Source organism: Cryptotermes secundus, unplaced genomic scaffold (genome assembly GCF_002891405.2).
Source record: "Cryptotermes secundus unplaced genomic scaffold, Csec_1.0 scaffold5, whole genome shotgun sequence".
Lineage (NCBI taxonomy): Eukaryota > Metazoa > Arthropoda > Insecta > Blattodea > Kalotermitidae > Cryptotermes > Cryptotermes secundus.
The window spans coordinates 5,545,020-5,566,735 of NW_019724742.1; the positions used below are offsets into that span (position 1 = coordinate 5,545,020).

The 21,716-nt window shown below is 38.4% G+C and overlaps 1 protein-coding gene across 1 annotated transcript; it reads left to right on the forward strand.

Annotated features, from left to right (window-relative positions):
• Nucleotides 1–215: 215 nt before the first annotated feature.
• On the forward strand, nucleotides 216–16,140 carry LOC111862768 (acidic mammalian chitinase). Its single transcript, XM_023848432.2, has 9 exons — nucleotides 216–347; nucleotides 581–778; nucleotides 3,360–3,457; nucleotides 6,262–6,393; nucleotides 7,760–7,887; nucleotides 8,538–8,664; nucleotides 9,623–9,808; nucleotides 13,085–13,198; nucleotides 15,625–16,140. Exons 1-9 carry the CDS (start codon nucleotides 266–268, stop codon nucleotides 15,757–15,759), a joined length of 1,200 nt encoding a protein of 399 aa, XP_023704200.1. The 5' UTR covers nucleotides 216–265; the 3' UTR covers nucleotides 15,760–16,140.
• The last annotated feature ends 5,576 nt before the right edge of the window (nucleotides 16,141–21,716 follow it).

Here is a 21,716-nt window from a genome sequence, read left to right on the forward strand (position 1 = left end):
CTTACACTGAACTGACTCAAGTGGTCTCTTCTTCACAAGTTATTATTTACGCAATAATGCATCAACACACTGATATGAAGAAAACAATTTGTGATTGTAGGCTTATCGCATATAACACAAGAGGTTATACATACTCCTACCTGATAAATCGCATGCTTATCATACATATGCTACTACATATATCACACAAATATTTTGAAATCATATATTCGGATTTCACGTGTGTTAACAACTGCACTGGAAACGTTTAGTCTCCAAGGAAATAATGGGCAATTGCAGAATCATTAGCTTTATTGTGTTTTTATTCACAATTTTACAGTTTTCTTACCTCATAGATGTACAAGGCGGTGAGTCTAAGTTGTAAACCTTATACATTCATTGAGGTTTTATGTGCCACAGCATTAGTTCAAGCAGAACACCTATCACATAAGAAAAAAAAAATTAAAGGCTGTTTCTATCTATGCATATAAACTTGAAATTAATTCCAAATTTCATGTAAACAATGACATTTTGGCATAGGTTACAATCCCAGCATTGGATGTTTCATAAGACAAGAAAAATTCAGTAAATATCATTGCAGGTGGTTTAGACACAGAGCCAGTGGTGTTCTGCTACTATGGTTCATGGGCCACATACCGGCCCGGCATTGCACAGTTTGATGTGGAGCACATCAACGCATCATTGTGTACTCACATCATCTACACTTTCATGGGACTAAAAGATGGCGTGATTGTGTCTCTTGATGAATACAACGACTATGAAGAGAACTGGGGAAAAGGTTAGTTAGTGTATTTACGAGTATTCATCTGGAAAGCCATGATAAGAAACAGCATGTCACATCATAAAATATGGTCCCACTCCCAATACATCACACTGCACTCACTCATGGAGCTGACGCCAATTGTACAGTTACTCAAGAACTTCCCAGCATTTTATGGAGTCCGAAGGTTCATTACCATGTGCACAAGAGCCCTCCTGCTGTCCCTATCCTGAGCCAGATCAATCCAATCCATCTCTCTGAGATCCATTTTAATATTGTCCACCCACCTATGTCTTGGTCTTCCCAGTGGTCTCTTTCCTCCTGGCTTTCCCACCAATACCCCATATGCATTCCTCTTCTCCTCTATTCGTGCTACATGTCCTGCCCATCTCAACCTCCTTGACTTGATCATTCTAATTATACTTGGAGAAGAGTACAAGTTATGAAGCTCCTCATTATGCAGTTTTCTCCAACCTCCTGTCACTTCATCTCTTCAGTCCAAATGTTCTCCTCAACACCCTGTTCTCAAACACCCTCAGTCTATGTTTCACTTAGTTTGTTTATTCAAAGCATCCATTCAGGTCCAAGACTTCTTGCAAATGTTCGTAACAAGCTTATTTTTATGGTGACGAGTTGTTAGCCCCACGACCAACCCCAAAGATGGAGAACCACCCCTTTTCAGATGTCCACAACTACTTATTCACTATATCTGCGCCTTCCCTCCTACATCACATTGCATTTTTTCTAAAAAACTTGAAGTCTGTGTTTTGATGGTGTAATATCTAATGCAGTGACTGTACACTTCGATGTGCTAGTAAAATGTTTCATGGCCAGATTTTACCCTGTGTACCTGCCACATCTAAAGGTGTCTTCACCATTCTGGTCTTCATATTGCACATGCACTGCAGACGTTGATTCTTCAATAAGATTAGATTCCTGGCCACCAAAAATTAATCTGCTGATTAGTGGGTTCAGAACTGATGTGACCATTGGGTCATATTATATTTCTGAGTGCTGCAATGACACAGTGGTTGTCAACAGTTCAACTGATGATTTTTCATAGGCATATTCTAGGTCTGTATCTTAAGAGGGTATGTTTAATATACATAATGTTTCATGAGTGACTGTACACCCACCTTCAGGCAGCTAGTCCTTTTTAAATACTGGTGGTGCAGTGGTTAGCATATATCAGTTCTAAACAATTTTGGTAAATGATATATTGCACTTGTTTCTGCCCTTTGTCCATGGTCGAGTATTCTAATAAACTGTGCAAACTTCATTAAGTTTCCATTATTTCCCAGTCACAAAACCTGATCCTAGGTGCATATATAAATTCAAATTAAATTCTGATGTCTATAACATGAATACTAGACAAAAATATAACTTCCACCTACCCTCATCAACTTTATCAGTATATCAAAAAGGAGTCTACTTTACTGGCATAAAAGTGTTCAACAATCTGCCACAAAGTATTAAAAACTTGGGCAATGATACTAAAAAGTTTAAATCAGAGTTAAAGAATTATCTACATGCTCATTCCTTCTACTCTTTAGATGAATACTTCAATGTAAATAGAGAATGATGTAAAATTAAGTTATATTAATTTTTAAGCTAAAATTGCCTTTTGACTTTTTCTGTATCCAAAGGTACTAACCTACTTAGGATTTATAGAATGTAAATAAATTCAGTTCAATTCAATTCAATTCAATAGCTGTAGCTCGATATCAACTCTTTCTGATGAACCCAAATGAGCAAGTGCCACCCCATCTTTACAATTGCAAGCAAAATGTAGACTTAGTTTCTGAAAGAACTGCAGTCTTTCAGAATATTTGGTAATGGACAAAGTCCAGAAATTTAGTAGCCCAAAGTTAACATACAATATATCCTTAGTATTCAAATGACACCAATTTCAGTCACAACATCTATCACTAACATCAGAAAGAAACAACAGAACACACTCAGTACATTCATATTAACTGCCTGAAGATGGGAATAGGGCCAATTCACAACATGCTAGGCACACGGAATATACCTCAGTTAACATAATTTGTTCAACATAGCTGTGGGGAGGGGGTATATATCATCAACCGTTGTCACAAACATGTAGGAAATTGCATACACAAGATCTGTGAAGCTGCCTCATGAACATAGGACATGATTCCTTTCAGAAAGCTGAACCAAATATTGTGAAATTATATCGGCAATCTTATTTTACCATAACAATTCAGAAAGAGGTCTTAATGCTTAGTAGTTTCAACTGACCTAGCTATGGTCTATTGAAATACATCAGTGTAATCATGAAGTAATCACATGTTCTTCAGCGTGGTTTCATTTCACAAAAAGATGTTTTGAAAACAAATACAGAATAGTATGCACATAGTATTTTGCAACATTCTGTGAAAATATTTCTGCACTCCAATTCCATTTAGAACACATGACATCAGCTGAATGGATGTAAGACTGAAAGGCATTATTAACCCATCAGTTAAGATTTGGATGCTATTTAATAATATAATGATCACTTTTTTAGGTGTTACAGAGATTTATCTAAGAAACTGGACACAATGGCTATGCCTAATGAAGTTTCCTTCATTTCCAGGCTCACTTAGGAGGTTTGCTAATTTTGCAAAGACTAATGGCCTCAGGGCAATACTTGCCATTGGTGGTTGGAATGAAGGTTCTGTCAAATACTCTGAGGTATGCCATCTCTGTTAAAGTGACTGAAAACAATTACCAGTAATTAAGCCAATACAGTCATCAGGCAGCGCCATTTGGGCAAAAAGGACCATATTTACACATCCCCAACCCTCTTTACCTTGACAACCTGTCCATCTTGTATGTAGCCATTACATGAAAAATAATAAGCGTGAGTGGCCAACATTAACAGTTAATTTCTTGGAATGGGGTGAGACTGAGTCCACATTGTATGTAATCCCCTATTTGGTCTATTTACCAGCTCCAGATGATAGATGATAAGTGTGGAGCATTCAGCGGAATGAGAATTGGCAGGGGAAACCGAAGTACTCAGAGAAAACCTGTCCCAGTGCCACTTTTTACATCACAAATCCCACTAACATGAACAGATTTTGTAGGATATGTGTTTCTCACAATGGTCTAGCTTGTGTGCTGTCTTATTTGACCATGAAGATAGAGATTATATACTCTTCCGAAAGGTTGGTTGACTTTCAGTGGGCTACATGGCATTATGACAGAACTCTTCAGAAACAGATATGTTGGACCTGAGGTCACAGTGGTGACTATGAAGAGTAGAGTAGCCATGTAGTCCAATAGAAATTTGCTTGTGTTCCCTTGCCAGTTGCTCACTTGGCTACCTTGAAGATGCAGATGGTACATTTCTCTGAAACACTGAATTCCTATCAGACTGCATGCCACCACATTCCAGATGATAACATTCTTTGCAAACAAACTGCACTGTATATTGACACTCTTCTTCTATCATGTATATTGGAGGAAGAACAAACTATCTAAATGAAATAAAAATATAAAATAATATATACTATATACAATTGACATAAGAAAAGGTAAAGCTATCCCTGTAACAAGCTGTGAAGCCCCATAGAGTTGTGAGACATTGAGGATCCTGCATTTTCTAGAAAATCGGCTCATAGATGGTGGTGAGGTTGTCAACCTTATATGCCAGCCACCCTCTATGCCCAGGAAGATTCCTGGTACTCATTTCTGCTAGAGGCTGAGTCAACCACAGGGCCATAGTGCAGCTGGAAGGATTAGGTCCATTGAAAAATCCAATGACCTCATCAGGAAATCAACCCATGACCTTCCAGCTTGTAGCATAGTGCCGCAACCAACTACAGTACCATGTGTCCCCATTAAGGACACACATGTTGAATATTAAGTACAAATAGACCGTTTTAAATCATAGATTGAGATTTTTAATTGGTATATTGTTTCATTATATAATTCTGTAATTGGTTTTATGTTCTTGTAGATTTATTTTAATTACAGATATTGTATACATTTATTTTAAGATGGCTTGTTGCCTATATATATTGTCGCGTATCGGGCGTATATCGCGACAAATAACTTCACGCCGTATTTGATATAGCGAATTTTATTTCACATTCGCTCATACAATCACCCAAATTACAGATTTACGATTACTGCTATCTGCAGTATCACAAATAGTACACTCCAAATGCCACAATACAACTGACTAGTTGCTGGCTAACTCGGAACTAGCTCGGAGGTAGCTCGAGGACTGACTCGTAGGTAGCTCCACGACTAACTGACTGACTCAGTACAACTGACTGTGAATAGCCTTCGCTGCTCCTTATGTAGCCTTGATCGGACAATACGGAAAACGGCCACGTAATAGGCACCCTTGTTGCCTGGAGCTGTGTTGCTAGTAACGCTAGCGGTAGTAACCGCTGTTACTACCGTAACAATCCTGTTGCGTCACCGTTACGTTACCGTGCGGAGGAGGGGGAGGGGAGCGCTGACTCACCCGCCGCGTCACTGCTGGTGGGGGGGTTCTCCTTTGCGCAACATGTCACAATATATATGTATTTTATGAAATGTATGTCTTTTTGCTATGCTTATCATACATGTAGTATATATTCTGTGACAAGTTCTATATCTTGTGGTCTTGTGCCAATGATCACTTTTTGAATGCAATAAATAATAATAATAATAATAATAATAATAATAATAAATAACAATAATAATAATAATTAAAATACATTTACATTATGTAACTTTAAGCTGGAATAACTAGGCCAGTAGAGTGATTTGATGAGGGTTGAATGGCCAAGGATTTACCAGTTCAGTCAAGAGATTTTTCTTTTCTCCACAGCACCCAGCCTCCTATCCAATGGGTACTCTGGATTCATTCTTGGGGTTAAAGCACCCTGGGCATGAAGCTGACCACTCTCATGGATCTATACATCCACACACCCATAGATCTTTAGTGCAGTGCTCAATTAATTTATAAAAGGGCAACTTTACTTTCACCTCTGTATGCGCCTGTATGACGACTGCACTGCATTAGGGAAACTGCCACGCCCATGTATGGAACTGTGTTGCTGAATATGTGAACTGTAATTCAGAATTCATGCCACAGTAACGAATGGCCTCATCCTGATCTGACATACAGTGCACAGTAACACTGAGCGCCTTAGTTTCCACACAATGTACTGATATGTCTCAACCATATGTGGACAATTTGTTCACATTCAGTCTATCAGTGAATGAATCAATGACCACAATTCTTGGCATCTTAAATCAACTATGTGCTGAATATCTTTACATATGATTTTATATTTGCTTGTATACTGCAAAAGGATGGTATGAACTCTCGAGATGCAGTAGGAGATTCTTTCTACTATTTGATGGCAAGTTGTCTTATTAATAATAAGGAAAGCAATAATTATGGCTGTGTTAGAAATGCTACACTGTAATTCTTAACTTTGACTAAATTCCTGGTCCCTATTTCACTCTGTGCAATTAGCCTCACTGTGTTTCAGATGGCTGAATCAGAAGTTGGAAGGAGCACTTTTGCTGACAGTGTTGTCACCTTCGTGAAGAAGTATAATTTTGATGGCCTGGACTTGGACTGGGAGTACCCCACCCAACGTGGTGGAACTCATGAAGACAAGGTGAACAAGCACAATGTTCTGAAATGCACTAAGCTTCTGTTACACATAAGTGGAGTTAAAAACTTGTCACAAACATTTCACATGTTGGACCCTGATGCAGTGCCTGTATGAGGCTGAATATCTGATTTTTAGCATCTTTTCTTGTTATTACTTACTTTTAACTAGAGTATAAATACAAAGACTCATTCTTCAGTGTGGTACATGGTACTTATAAAGGTTGCATTACTGTAGCCTCTCACAATTAATATGCAGTTTTTCAAACAAAAGGCAACCGATTATTAAGATGGTTTGCCTCCCCATCTTGAGGCACTAAGTAAATGAAGGACATTCATTCTTCACACTTGTTGATTTTTCAGTGAGGGTTAAGGAAAACAAAGAGTTCCAGGCAGTAGCAGTAGTTACAGCAGCACTAGTTTTGTTTTGGAAAGAATCTGTCACTACAGATTAATTTTATGCTGAATTCTTCAGTTAGAATGTAGAAGCACTGCATTACCACCATGATTATAACTGATTTCTAAGCAGTATTTTCATACATCATTTGTAACAATGTTTATAATTTATCTTCATATATGATTAGATCTTCCCGACTTCTGTGATCCATTAGCTGTTGCTATCAACTGAGTGCTAAATGTTGTTGTTGTTATTATTATTGTTGATTGTATGAGATTGAGAACTACAAAATTTGGGTTAACTCCCAACTGAATAATGTTTTATCACATTTTTTAATGCTTTAAAAGTTAAACATGGACATACACTAGGATAATGTGGTAGTCTCGGAAGCCTACTTTTCTCATGAAAAGTAGATTAATAAAGCATATGTAACATACATTATTTAGCTCATTTATCATTCACTGAACATGACATCCAGTAAACTATTCAATATGATCTAGAAGTTTGTGACAATGGACGGACAAAGACAATGGACATTGGATGGTGTTTTTAGGTAAAGACAGGACGATGGATAATGTCCAGAAACATAATATTTGTACTAAAATATTAATTAATATTAATTAATAATGTATTATTAATGTAATTCATTAATGTATTAATGAAGGACATACTTATTTTTTGTAATGAATATTTTACATATCTCAAATTCAATTCATATTATTCTAAACAGTCTAAATCAACTTTTGGCCTTGTACAGCTAACTACATAAACTCAAACACTTCTTTACATGTTTAAATAATGTACCAGTCTTACTTGGCTGAGTACTTCAGCTCTAAATTTCATAAAAATTCACTTAAGAAACAAGAACTGACAGATGCTACATAAGAGATGACTTTCTTGTTTCTCGCTTCAAATGAATTATTTCTTAAAACTGTCAGTATATTTCTGTATCTTCACCTGTTCGTACTTGCTGCAGGAGAACTTCTCATTGCTACTGGAAGTGCTATCAGACAAACTACATGCTGAAGGGCTGCTGCTCACTGTAGCTGTGTGTGCTGATCCTGATATTGCAAAGGAAGGCTATGACTTTCAAAAAGTGGGACAGTGGGTATAACATATACATTCAGTGTCAGGAGTATCATCCTTGGAAGTACTGTCATCCACTGAAGGCATAACACCCATAATCCTTCCCTCCTTTCCAGTGTGCTGCCACACAAGTGATCTCATAACATATTTAATTTTTATTTATCTGTTTGTGCATATGGAACAGGGGTTGAGAGTTTTTGTCTTCTTCACATCCTTACAAAATGAGGAATGGAGAAGCACAACTCATATTCTTGCCTAACAATCACTGTTGCTCTGCAAAAAGACTCTTCATTTACAGGGCTTTGGGGCTGAAAGACAAAGGCCTTCTATGATAAATTCAAATTAAATTAATATTTCTCCTTTTGAAGATAAAGTGCAAGGATTAAAATTTATTATGTTGATTACATAAACACCCCTATGCAAATCAAGAATCAACTTCATGCTGAATACTTAATATAGTACATAATAATACATTTAACTTCAAAATTACTATCATTGTGTTTTGGTTCCAGAAGAAGGATACATAATACATATGGAATCTTGTTGCTAGGAGCAAAGCAACTGTAACCACAGTTAAGCGGCTTTAATGAGAATGCATGCACACATAAAACACTGAAATTAAATTACATGCCAGTGAACTATTTTATAGAACTTCTGTCACACTTCAGGTATGCAGACTATATCTCCCTCATGAGCTTCGACTACCATACAGCTACCTCAGATAATGTGACGGCGCTTAACTCTGCTCTACACAAACTGCCAGGGGAAACTGGTGATGATGCCACACTGAATGTGGTAAATCTCTTTCATCAACCTACTTTCTAGAAATTACTGTTAACAGTCATCTTGTAAGCCAGAGCAGAATCAGTCAACATTCTTCTTACATATAACATCATCCATTTATTTCCATTTCTCTCCATCTCTGGTCTGGTTACTAGATAATCATATTTTTAAATAGTGTTAAATCAATTTATGTCCAAAACTGTTTGGCAATCATAACACATTTTTAGAGTGTATCAGTCATGTTAAAAACTGTTCCATGGCTTGTTTTAATAGATAAAGTGGCCATTATGTGGCACCATGGCAGTAAATGACAGAGCCTCCCTGATGTTAAGGAAACTGGAGGACAAGTCCTATTGCCCCAAGTTTACGTGTGTGTGGAAATGTTTTGGTAATGAACTATATAGCCATTCAAAAGTGTTCCGGCATCAGTAGGATTAGAACTGAGGTTACAGAAGTAATGTATGCTAGGGGCACTTTTGAAAGAAATGGGGAGTTAGGGGGAATGACGTGAATGACTATTTGAGTTTATCACTACCTCCTCCCCCGTTCAGCAACAAAAACAATCATCATGCTGTTCACTGCAACAGTAGGACAGTACAACTTCAGTTGCAAAAGTAGCTTTAATGTCATAAGGCAGTACACCCCTGGGATTAAAATTTATCAGACAGATGTTATCAACAGAAAAAAAAGGCTTCTGTTCAAGAAATAACATGACATTCAACTAAATGTGTAGTTTTATATTCCAGTGACAAGCTTTGGTGTGCAAGCAACACACCTGTTATTTCAGATCGCAGAAAAAATAAAACTGTTGGCTGAATAATACCTACTCTCATGTTGATAAACATAAACTGATGCTGCTCATTACTTTTGCTAAAACCATTCTACAATCTAATTTTTAAAAGCAACTATATTTACTTGCCACATAACCACTACATGACAGTAAAATTCAGTACTCCCCATTATTTACTAGGAGTACAGCGTGAACCAGTGGCTCAATGGAGGAATTCCTGCAAAGAAGCTGCTTGTGGGCATACCTCTGTATGGCCGAACATACATCCTTGCAGATGGTCAAAACCATGGACTGGGTGCTAGTATCATTGCCAATGGTACTGCTGGTCCATATACACGGGAGCCCGGATTCCTCTCCTATTATGAGGTATTTCAGTCTCCATTCCTTCAGCACAAATGATTCCTTGCTCAAACTATACAAATCAAATAAGATTTAAATGCATACAACGTAAACTTAATAGAAATATTCTGCAGAAGGGATTATAAATGACATGCTTTATATATATATACTATATACTGTCTCACATGTAGGGTGGTATGCGTTATGAAATGACGAGTTCTACTTTGGATGATTGGATTTATTAGCACTTCAGTTACACACTCTCTCTTAATTACATTTAAATACAGAGCTATCTCTCATTTACACACTTTCAGTTCACCATTACACATGCAGTAGGATTCTGTCTTCACTAGTCGTCTCCTAGCAACGAATCTCAACACAGAGACTAGCACTTCAGATCATTACAGATATCACTGCACCACATCATACAGTCTTCTAATTCACATGCAAAGTCTTCACAGGCCGACTTCTAGTTCTTAAACTACAAACTTCCTGTGGCTGTCTCACACAGACAACTGACTGTCACTTAAACACTCTCAAATACTGGAATCTCTTGTCTCTAACTGTCGTTACATAGCCTCCACAGAAGAAAGCCTATACTGTTGAAATGTGTTATCGAACGATTGCATAGCAATGGTCACAGCAAAGGCTCCATAGAAAGCCAATCACATGTTAGCCAGTATTCTTGCAGTGTTCATTGATTTCAAATTCAAGCAGATCCAGACAGAGGTTGAGAAGTATATTCACAAACCACTGGATATAGAATGAGTCACATATCAGAACAAATGTTCCAATCACTGGAGCAAATCTAGGCAACATAATGTAAAATATACATAACATAATTCAATATAACAAAAAACTCAATGCAAATGAACATATTAACCATTTATGCAATAAAATTCCTTATTTACTTACTCATGGAGCCGAGCCCTTCTGGAGAAGCCACCAATTCTGCAGCTACTCAAGAATTTCCCAGCATTTTATGGAACCCAAAGGTTCATTACCATGTTCACAAGAGTCCTCCACTGCTCCCTATCCTGAGCCAGATCAATCCAATCAATACCATTCCATCCTATCTCTCTAACATCCATTTTAATATTGTCCACCCACCTACGCCTTGGTTTTCCCAGTGGTCGCTTTCCTTCTGGCTTTCCCACCAATATCCTATATGCATTCCTCGTCTCCCCCATTCATGCTACATTCCCCGCCCACCTCATCCTCCTTGACTTGATCATTCTAATTATACTTGGAGAAGAGTACAAGTTATGAAACTCCTCATTATACAGTTCAATAAAATTCCTACAGTTTGTAAAACAGTGCAACACCAGACATCATTGCATCTGTGCGGAAGTCTATTTACTAAACTGCTCCCTAGAAACAGGTTCCATAACCTGGTTGAGTGTGCTTACGGGACTAAAGGTTGTTTACAGGTCTAGAAACGTTCTGGCCATTCATGTTACAATATATATATGGGGCACATGGTAGCATAGTTGGTTGAGACACTATACTACAAGCTATAAGATTATACGTTCAATTCTCAATAATATCACTGGACTTTTCAAGTGATCTAATCCTTCCAGCAGCTCTATGGCCCTGGAGTTGACTAAGTCTCTAACATACATGAATGCCAGGAATCTTCCTGGGGATGAACAGTAGCCAGTGTGTAAGGCTGATAACCTCACTGCCATTTGTGAGCTGACTGTCTAGAAAATGTGGGAGCCTTGATGACTCACAACCCTGTGGGCCTTAACAGCCTGTTACAGTGATAAAACTAACTTCACAGAGCTCAGCCCTTCTTCAGAAGCCACCAACTGTGCATCTACTCAAGAACTTCCCAGCATTTTATGGAACCCCAAGGTTCATTGCCATGTTCACAAGAGTCCTGTATTGGCCTCTGTCCTAAACCATATAAATCCAGTCCACACCACTCCATCCTATTTTTCTAAGTCCCATTTTGATATTATCCACCCACCTATACCTTAGTTTTTCTAGCAGTCTCTTTCCTTCTGGCTTTCCACCAATAACCTATATGCATCCCTCTTCTGCCCCATTCATTCTATTTGTCCTGCTCATCTGTTACAGGAATAGCTTTACCTTCTATATATGTATACATATATAGAGAGTGAGTCATACTGAAATGTTATACACTGATTGAAAGGTTGTGTTCAGAATATCAGGCAATGGATAAAGTCTAAATTCAATAATCCCAAAGAAACAAAAGATGTCTGCCATAATATACAGTATAACATTTGATTAAAAATTAAAAACACACAAGACATCATAGTTTAGAATGTAGTGTAAAATATCATATGGTCCAACAAGGAATGTTATCAATCATTTAAATTCTTAAGATATACACAGGTAAGGCTATTGAACTTGTTTATGTTTTTTGCTTGCTTCTCAAAACAATGACTGTTAAAGTAGTGCGCACATTGATGATATTTGAGAGTAACACATATTTATTCATTCTTCTAGGTCTTCTTTTGGTGTGCAGTGATCAAGGCTAGTTCTTTCTGACTGGCCCAACTGTGTAGTAACTTTTCATTCCTTACATATCATAATGAACACAGTACAAGTTTCTTAAATGCTGAGTTGAAAGAATAACAATGAACAGTGGCCAAGTTAATGTTCATATAAAGAATACAGATGCATTTTGTCTGATCGTCAAACTTTTACATGTACCTGGCAATATGAGTCACCAACTTTTCAAATTTAGTCAATTACATATCATTTCTCAAGAACAATCTAACCTAAGGTGTGATCATAATTCCTGCTGTAGAAACTGATAACCTTTTCAGCCCCAAGTAAATCCCTATATTTACTTCCATCCATTTTTGTAACTGGTCCTATCTGGCCTCTAACATGATATGCACTAATCACTCCATGTAATGCCAAGGGCCCAACTGAATACATGTTCTTCTGCCACTCCATGTGATACATATGCAAGCAATGTGAAATTAGATTTCATACAGCATATCCAAATTTTGTACAATGTATGACATACATTTGGTAAACCTCCATCACTCAATAAATAGTATGGATACAAAATACAAAAAAGAAAGAAAATTTCTTTGGCCCAGTTGGCTATCCATATCACCAGGAGAATTTCACAGCAACCAAGAGGACATAAGAAAACAATAAGAAATGGCCAAAATACAAGTTAAATCTTTAAAGTAATTGCTTAATTATGCCACTTGCTGGTATCCATCAGATCCCAGGCTTGGCCATTAGTGACTGGAATCCAGAAAGGTGGCATTACAACTGACCATCAAATCATGAGTGACATGTTTTCTATTCCCACAGATATGCATGGTAAAAGAGTGGAATGTTGTGACGGATGGTGCACAAGGATATCTGTACGCTTACTATGATGACAACTGGGTCAGCTATGATGATGTCAACACTGTCACAGCAAAGGTAAGATAGTGCTTTCCACAGGCATACTCTTCTACTCTGAACTATTATCACATGACTGTAACACAGTCAGTTCAGACAAGCAGAGAATCAAGGCTGACTCTAGCAGAACCATGAGAATTATTCCTTAACCTTAATATAGTGCCTGTCATAAGCTAGCCTAACTTCTCCAACAAATTTGTATGTCTTAGTCTTGACTTGCATCTGTTTCTTCCTTATGATAATTACTTGTAGTGAAGTATTAGTTTCCATATTTCGAAGATTCTGAGGCTGTTCTGTCAGAAAAACCAAACAGAATAGTTACAGCATATAAACTGCCAATCAGGCATGCACTGTACAATCTTCTGGGTGGGTCATGTTTGAATCAAGAGCCCAGGAACTGGTAGAATATGAAGTCTTTTATAACCATGACATATGATATTGCTTTTCCCTAGATAACATTTTGAGTATAAATTATGATGCTCCTCAGTATGCAGTTTTCTCCAGGCCTCCTATCCAATAGTTATATAGGGCACTCTCCTCACGGCTAAAGCCGCTGGGAAGTGAAGCTGACCACTCACCTCCAGTTAGTGTCAAGTTCAAGAATACATGGATCTACAAATCCACACCCTTACAAATCAGGATGCAGTGCCCAATTACTTAACCTTTAAACGCCAGACTTCAAAAGAGTGGTAAGCTTGAGCTGGCCAGAGTTTATTTAAATGCCCGCTGCTGGTGCACGTTTAAATGCCCGTTGCTACTCTGCGTTTAAATGTCCGTTCCTATTAGGCGCTTAATCAATTTTAAGCATTGGGTTTAAAAATGCTGTATCTTGCTCAATTTTTATGATAAATGGATGGTATTAACTTCGTTTATATCAGCAAAGAACATAGTGTCACATATTATAACGGAAGATTTGAAATTTTTAATACAAAGTGTTATACTCTATTTTCAGTTTTTTGTATTAATTTTGATGCGTACTGCAAAAATGGTTTCCCAGTTCTTCACAGAGTTGTTCTGCATCATAAATTCATTTCTGGTTGTAACACTTGACGAATTTTAGCAGTCCCTGGTGTCATAAAACAGATGGAAGCAATAAAATCATTTGGTCTTCTGCTAGCCCTGCTTACACTCTTCAGATTTTCGAATCTTTTGACTGGAGGACAGAAGAATGAAAGCATGGCTATTCAAGAGAAAGCTAGAGGGGTCCCTTCTTCAGTGCTAAGACCTTCCGTTAGAGCTGCAAACGTTTATTGCCCCTTCTATTTGAATGAGCAGACTGCTGCATCGTGGCTAAGATACAGAGTGTGATCTGTTTTCTGTGCATTCGTAGTGAAATCGAATACTGTAGTATAATTTCAGCCTATATATAAATCAAGCAGGTAACAACAAAAAAGGTATGTACATCGAATTTTACAATATATTTTTAACATACCTATCTGCAGAATCTGCAATAAAATTACTGGATCGTGGATAAGTTTTGGCATAACTCATACGTATATTTTTATTTGCTGTTGTTCATTTAGGTATCAATTTAATTCCTCTATTAGGATTTTACTCAAGTCTGTCTGGTAATTATTACATTTAAAATAAATAGTTAGGACTGTGCATGTGCTTCCACTAGTGGCGTGTGCGCGCGCTCCCATTAGCGGAGTTTAAATGCCTGACTGGCACAAACAGGGCACTTTGGCCACAACGACCTTACTCATGAATGGCACAAACGGGGCACTTAAAGGTTACGCATACAGACTTTATACCCTACCTGTCCTTCACCTTCTTAGTTCCAGAATCTCTCTTCAGCATCCCGCTCTCTAACATTCTGACTCCCTTAGGATGAGGGACCAAATTACACTGCCATACAAACCAGATACAATCACTTTTGTACATTATAATCTTTACATTTTTAGATACCAGTCCAGAAATGATTCTGAATGGAATTCCCACAAGCATTTTCCAAAACTAATCTACTCATACTTTCAAATGACCTACTATCTTTGCATGGGGACACATGGTGGCATAGTTGAGGCACTACACTACAAGCTGGGAAGGTTGCAGGTTCCATTCCCAGCTAGGTCACCAGACATTTTCAATTGACCTTATTCCTCCAGCCACACTGTGGACCTAGGGCTGACTAAGCCTAACGGAAATGAATACTGAGAATATTCCTGGGGGTAAATGGTGGGTGGCCAGCACATAAGATGGCAAGCTCAATCACATGTGAGTCAACCGTCTAGTACATGTGGGAGCCTCAACATCTCACATCTGTATGGGTCTCCATGGTCTGTTTCAAGGATAACTTTACCTATTTTTATACTATGGCTCCCTCCAGCATTCTGGTAATGAGATATCAACATACACTTTAGTTTTCTGTGTTTATGTCTTCTGGTGTCTAATTGGGCTGGAGTTTTTCTTTATATTTACTGCATTAATGCAGTGTAAGGTTGTTGCAGGCTCAGTTCATCAGGGACAAGGGCTTGGCTGGAATAATGGCTTGGGCCTTAGAATCTGAAGACTTCTGCAACAACTGTGGCGAAGGAGCAAATCCCCTTCTCACAGCAGCCAATAAAGTGCTGGGGCGCCTGTGATGTAACAATGAAAATAACTATTCTCCGATGACAGAGGCTGGGTCATGGAACCATACAGCTTACTCTCTAAAATAAAAACTTAACAAACCTTTTCATGTAAGTACTTACAAAAATAGCCACAAAAAATAATAAAACACATTAATATTCAGCATCAACTAATATGTGGGAATTTTGTTTACATTTGTACATGTCTATAGAGAACTTTAAAAATGTCTGCCCAGTATCGTGACCCCCATTGCCTGATATAATGGCTCCTACTTGAAATGCCACAGCAGCTCTCTATATATGAATACCAGTACATACACTGTGTTTCTCAATGTACTGTGCACACAAGCCTCATCAGTCCTCAATTATTCTCTGTGGACTATAGGCTCATACACCACCACTAGGCCCAATCTGTACCCTCTCAATTCAATCCCTAACACTATATGCCCTTCCAGAAAGTTCATAACTATTTTAACACAGAACATGTCATTTCATTTTAGTCATGTACTGGGTTCTCGGACTTTGTCCATCGTCCGGGTTCTAAATAACTAAGAAAAAAACACGTTTTGGAAACTGGATCTGTTTCTGTCCTCAGGTGAGGGAAGACGCCTACCCTGCTGGGTCCAACAGAGTATGACTTCCCTCACCCAAAGATGGAAACAGATCCAGTTTCCAAAACGTTTTTCTTTTCTTAGTTATTTAGAATCTGGAAGATGGACAAAGTCTGAAAACCCAGTATCTTTGAAGAATTTTGTCATGTTTTTAAGTAATCACAAATTTAGATTTGAGATTTACATTACAACAGGAGGGGAGGGGGGCACCACTTGTTCCTCCTCTCCTCTGGAAAGTTCTGCTTGTATGTTCAGTACACATCCACACTGCAGAGTTCGGTTTAGTCACACAGCTTACACACCAATTTGCATTCGTCTATTACTTGTCTGATATTGCTCAGTGAAACATGCATATCTTATTCATGTTTTTTTTATTAATTTCCAACAACTTTAACTATCTTGAAGAAAGTCTTGTTTATAAACAGAACCTCACTTCACATCTCAAGCAGACCTGGGTGATCTTTCTTGTGAACCTCATCAAAAACTCAATCCCAACTTTTGTCTAGTTTGACGGTTAGAATTTTCTATTAAAAAAAGGCATATCTTTATTCTGCAAGCATCAAAAAGATATTTTATTAATCTTTCTCAGAGAGGCAATTTGGCATACTACAATAATGCATACTGCCATGCAAGCCGTGTCAACAGCATGATCAGGGCAACTATTTAACTGGAAACAAATACCTTCAGCTCCAACAGCAACATACGTTCATATGAATGAATTATAAGATATGTACTGTCAAACCTGACTGACAATTACTTGAAGAAACGATAACCACTTGAATAAACATTGATTCCAGCGGAGGGAGAAAAAAAGTCAACCCTAACACAAACATGTGAGCACTTAAAGCTGCAAGCAAAAATTTCTTACGAAACTTAAAGCAGAAATTAAAGTTACTTGGCGAGGATCCCCTCAGCGGCTACAAACTCATGGGATGTAAAATGTCATTAAAAAAAGTCACTTTTTGGCTTGAATGTAACTTGGGTGCTGTTAGTAATGAACATACGAAATACAGTAAAACTTGGTTATAGCAACATCGGTTTCTGCGACACCTTGTCTATTGCGTCAAATATTCAATGGTACGAACTAATTCCTCATAAAGCAACTGTTTTTACACCTTGCTTAGTACGACATGCACAAATGCATCAACCTCGTATGTAACGTCATTTTCATTCCTGAATTTCTCTGATATCGTGGGAAAGTTCGATGTGTCTGCCCACCCTCACTTTCTCTACTTGCTGACATGACTGTCCTGGAAGAATACGACCGCGGGCTGCAAGAGAAGCGTGGGTTTTATGCAAAAACAAGGGTGTGGGGTGGGACTGCGTGAATAGTGCAAGAGGACGCGGCAGGTTGTAAACTGCATTCCTTTCCTAGAATCTCGTCTAACAGGACCTCACATTGTCTACTTACCCTATAGTGTTCCTGCCTAAACCCAGAGAAGTGCAGTAGCGAAAACATGGCAATGAAAAGGAAAGTTTTAAGCATTGAAGAGAAAGTTAAAGTGATTTGTGAAATACTGTATGTATTGTCAGTGAAAAGCGCTGTAATGTGTCTCTGATATTACACATTTGGGCAATTCCACGTTAATGTTACGTTAGTCTGTACTTAACTATGTATTTCACTAAAAAATGCAACATTTTAACTCGGTTTTTGGTAGATTTTTACGTGACTAACATAAGGCTACTGTGGAAGTGCCCATTTCGGTTATGACGACATTCGTTTATAATGACACTATTTTTAGGTCCCTCTGATGACGTTATAACCAAGTTCTACTGTACTTTCATATAGATATGGTATCAATGCAGCATGTTAGCTGTCTACCACTGGGCACTGGTACAGTCACTCTCAGAGGCAAGGCACAAACACTAGTAGCTACACAACAGGCGAGTTCATTATGCAATTTCCAATTTTATGTTACGTGTTTACATTCATGTTTTTTTTTTTTGTTTCACCCCAAATCCGAGGGCGTTAGTTATCTTTGCCATCCAGTGTAATTTATGGTTCCTGTTAGTGTCATGATACAGATTGAAGAATCAGATGGGAAGTGTACACTGTTAATACTCTTGCTGCCAAACCTGCCTGTGCCAAGCTTATCTATTCACAAGCTAGTATTTAGTTCTACAGGATGGTTATATTAACTTCTGTGATGACATGTATTTCTGTTTTGAGCTGCCATTTCATGAACACTGTTATGTAAGTATTAGGCAGTCTTCACCATAGGCACTAAATAATCCTATACACCACACGTCCTTGGGACCTACCATCCTGAAGACCAATTTGATTAATGCTATGCAAACCATGGAGCCCTTTAAGCAAATTTTTCATATTGGAAAATAAGGTCAGAAATCACTTCTTTATGGGGAAGAATCATGTCCATGATTTATTTAAACCATCTTGCAGTGCATACACTCATCTATCTCCTTCTCTCACTCGCACTACATGTTTCGGCATAAAAATGCCATCTTCAGGTGCTTACTCAATCCACGCCAAACTACCCAGCAGGCCCAACAGTATAACACATGCAGTCACAGGAGCAAGACACAACAAAAGCACAACACACACACGATAGTGAAGGAGTGCTCCAACAGAGGAGGATGGGCGTGACTGGCGTAGTGAGGTGCGACGTAGCGATGAGGAATCCTGAACAATTTTAATATTTTTAACGTTTGACATTTGTCAATGTATATGATAGATACATATTTTAGTTATTTTAATGTGAGGACAAGGCATGCAATGAACTAGTTTGGCGTGGATTGAGTAAGCACCTGAAGATGGCATTTTTATGCCGAAACATGTAGTGTGAGTGAGAGAAGGAGATAGATGAGTGTATGCACTGCAAGACGGTTTAAATAAATCATGGACTTAAATCAGTGCAACAGGACGCTAAAATATAACATTAGGGAAGAATCATTTTAGATTCCTGAATTTCTCTACTTTGTACTCTCCATACTTCTCACAAAGGGTAAAACAGAATGAGACTCAGCATCACTGTAAAACTGGCTCAAAGCCTTTTAATTTTAAGAACATCCAAGAATATGTTATACTCAAATTTATTACTTCAACACAACAAGGAATGAGAAATTATTTCTCCATATAAATTACAAAGCAAGTGAGCCATTCATCCCAACAAAACACAATTCATTGGGATTCCTGTGGAGATATTAGGGCTCGATGTGTGTCCCTCAGGTACTAGAGTGCATTCATTGTTGCCCTGTGGTCCAGGAACTGGAAAAGCAAAATTCTCTGTGCATCGCACAATGTCATCAATGACTCTCCCACATGCTGCTAGGAATATCTTGTCTATCTGCCATTCAGCCCACACCTTGTGCATCAAGATTACTTCTGTGGATCAAAGAAGCACTTTGAAGAATGCTTCCAACATGATCAGACGAATGCTAAAGTGTGCCAGTGGCCGCAAACACTCTGGAACTGAATATGCAGTGTGTAATTTGAACAAGTACCTCAACTGGGATGGTGAATAAATGGAGAAATACAAGATTTGTCCATGATGAAGTAATAAATATAAGTGTAACAAGCCTTCAACTGTTCTTTATTGCACAGCCCAAGCAAATATCAATGACAAAGAAAAACACGTGTATACAAATAACAATGCATAAATCAAAAGTTTTCTTGATAACAGCTGCATTACAGACCCCATCAAATTAAACGCGTAAGTGCGTCCACAGCAGTTCTTACACCACGTAAAATATTCTGAGGTTAGCTTCACTAACTACAGGTCATGTAAGTCACAACATGAAATGTGTTTATGTGAATCACTGGTGTTCTTGCAAGCACTCAGCTCTTTACCTCAACCTGAATGATCACTGTGAATACAGGAATGACATGTCGATATTCATGCTCCATCCAGTGGACAAGCATCCTTTCCAATTGCTCCATAAACAGTTATCCAATATGTACTGTGGTCACAACACACAATACCCTCACTGCATATTTACAGCTTTCCTTAATTTTGTCAGTCTGCTCCCTAGAAGGCCAACTGACACTGATTAGGCCAACCATGTGTCCATTACATTCACATCTAATTTTTTCAAGAGTAACAAAATTCCTTTGCCTCTTTCCTCCAGCACCATCAGTTATAAATTATGGACTGTAAAGGTAAGGTAAAGCTGTCACTGTGCGTAACTAATTAAGATCATGAAGGCATATGAGGGAGCGGATGTAGACCCACATTTTCTTGACTTCAGCACTAGCTGGAGGTGAATGGTCTGCTTCATGCCCCAGCCAATTTACTCCCAGGGAAAGAGCTCCTGGTACTCATTAGATAGGAGGCTGAGTGGACTCCAGAGCCAGTCCAGATGACATGGAGAAAATTCTGGACCCCACTGGGACTCGAACTCTGACCTCAGTCATCCAGCCCATAGCCAGTCGCTATATTGACTACACTATCCTGGCTCCTGGACTGTATCAAGTTAAATGTCATTTGAGACAATGTATGACCTGCAACTGCACAGATTCAGCATGGCTAACTTCACCTATGTCAATGACAAATAGTGCAGAGCTCAATTGTCTCTCGAGTTGTTTGTACACAAGACCAGAGATTTTAAGGAAACCATGGATAATTGTACATGCAATCAGACCTGTTGCATCAGTCGTCACTGCAACAGAACTGTTTTCTGTGGTCTGTGTCAAGATGTTACAACCAGGTTTCAAGCAGTTCTGCACAGGAATCTGGAAGGAGAGAACTTGAGCTGGAGGCAGGGGAATAGCCACTGTTGGAGCCGTTACCAGGAAACATAATAACAGGCTGAGAACACTATACTGTGTGCTCTAGTGAGCTGTAAAATGTGTAAATAACAATAGTGTCAGTTATCTGTAGTTATGGCCTGTAAGCGGTCAATAAATCTATTGACCAATCCAAACCCTGTCTATAGTCACGCAAAATATATATGTAACAATACTCGTCTCTACAAATAAAAAAATCAACTTTCAATCTCCTGTCACCCACCCATTTATTTGGCTGTCAGCATGTTGATTCAAGCTTCTCCCACAACTATTAGCTGAGTTACAAACACAGCTACAGCACATGATCACCTCCCAGCATTCTAAATGGGGTAAGAAGTGACACTTCATAATGAATTTAAGGCCATCACTGGTATATGTCAAATGTTCCTCCCCATCCATGATGATGATGGCTTCGGGTCTGGTCAAGTGGGATTTGTGGTGGACATAGTGGTGCTGGGGCAGGTTTTTTAGAGTACTTCAGTTTCCCCTGCCAATCTTCATTCCACCAATTACTCCATAATCACCTTCACCTATCATCTGGGGCTGGTACAACAGACCAGAAGTTGCAGCAGTACAAGGGACTTAGTCCCACCCCACCAGCAATAAAAATGATGGAA

Coding starts and splice junctions, on each gene's coding strand:
- LOC111862768 (XM_023848432.2), top strand. CDS start 266: ATGGGCAATTGCAGAATCATTAGCTTTATTGTGTTTTTATTCACAATT. Junction 6,394..7,759: donor GTGGAACTCATGAAGACAAG/GTGAACAAGCAC, acceptor TACTTGCTGCAG/GAGAACTTCTCATTGCTACT. Junction 7,888..8,537: donor GACTTTCAAAAAGTGGGACA/GTGGGTATAACA, acceptor GTCACACTTCAG/GTATGCAGACTATATCTCCC.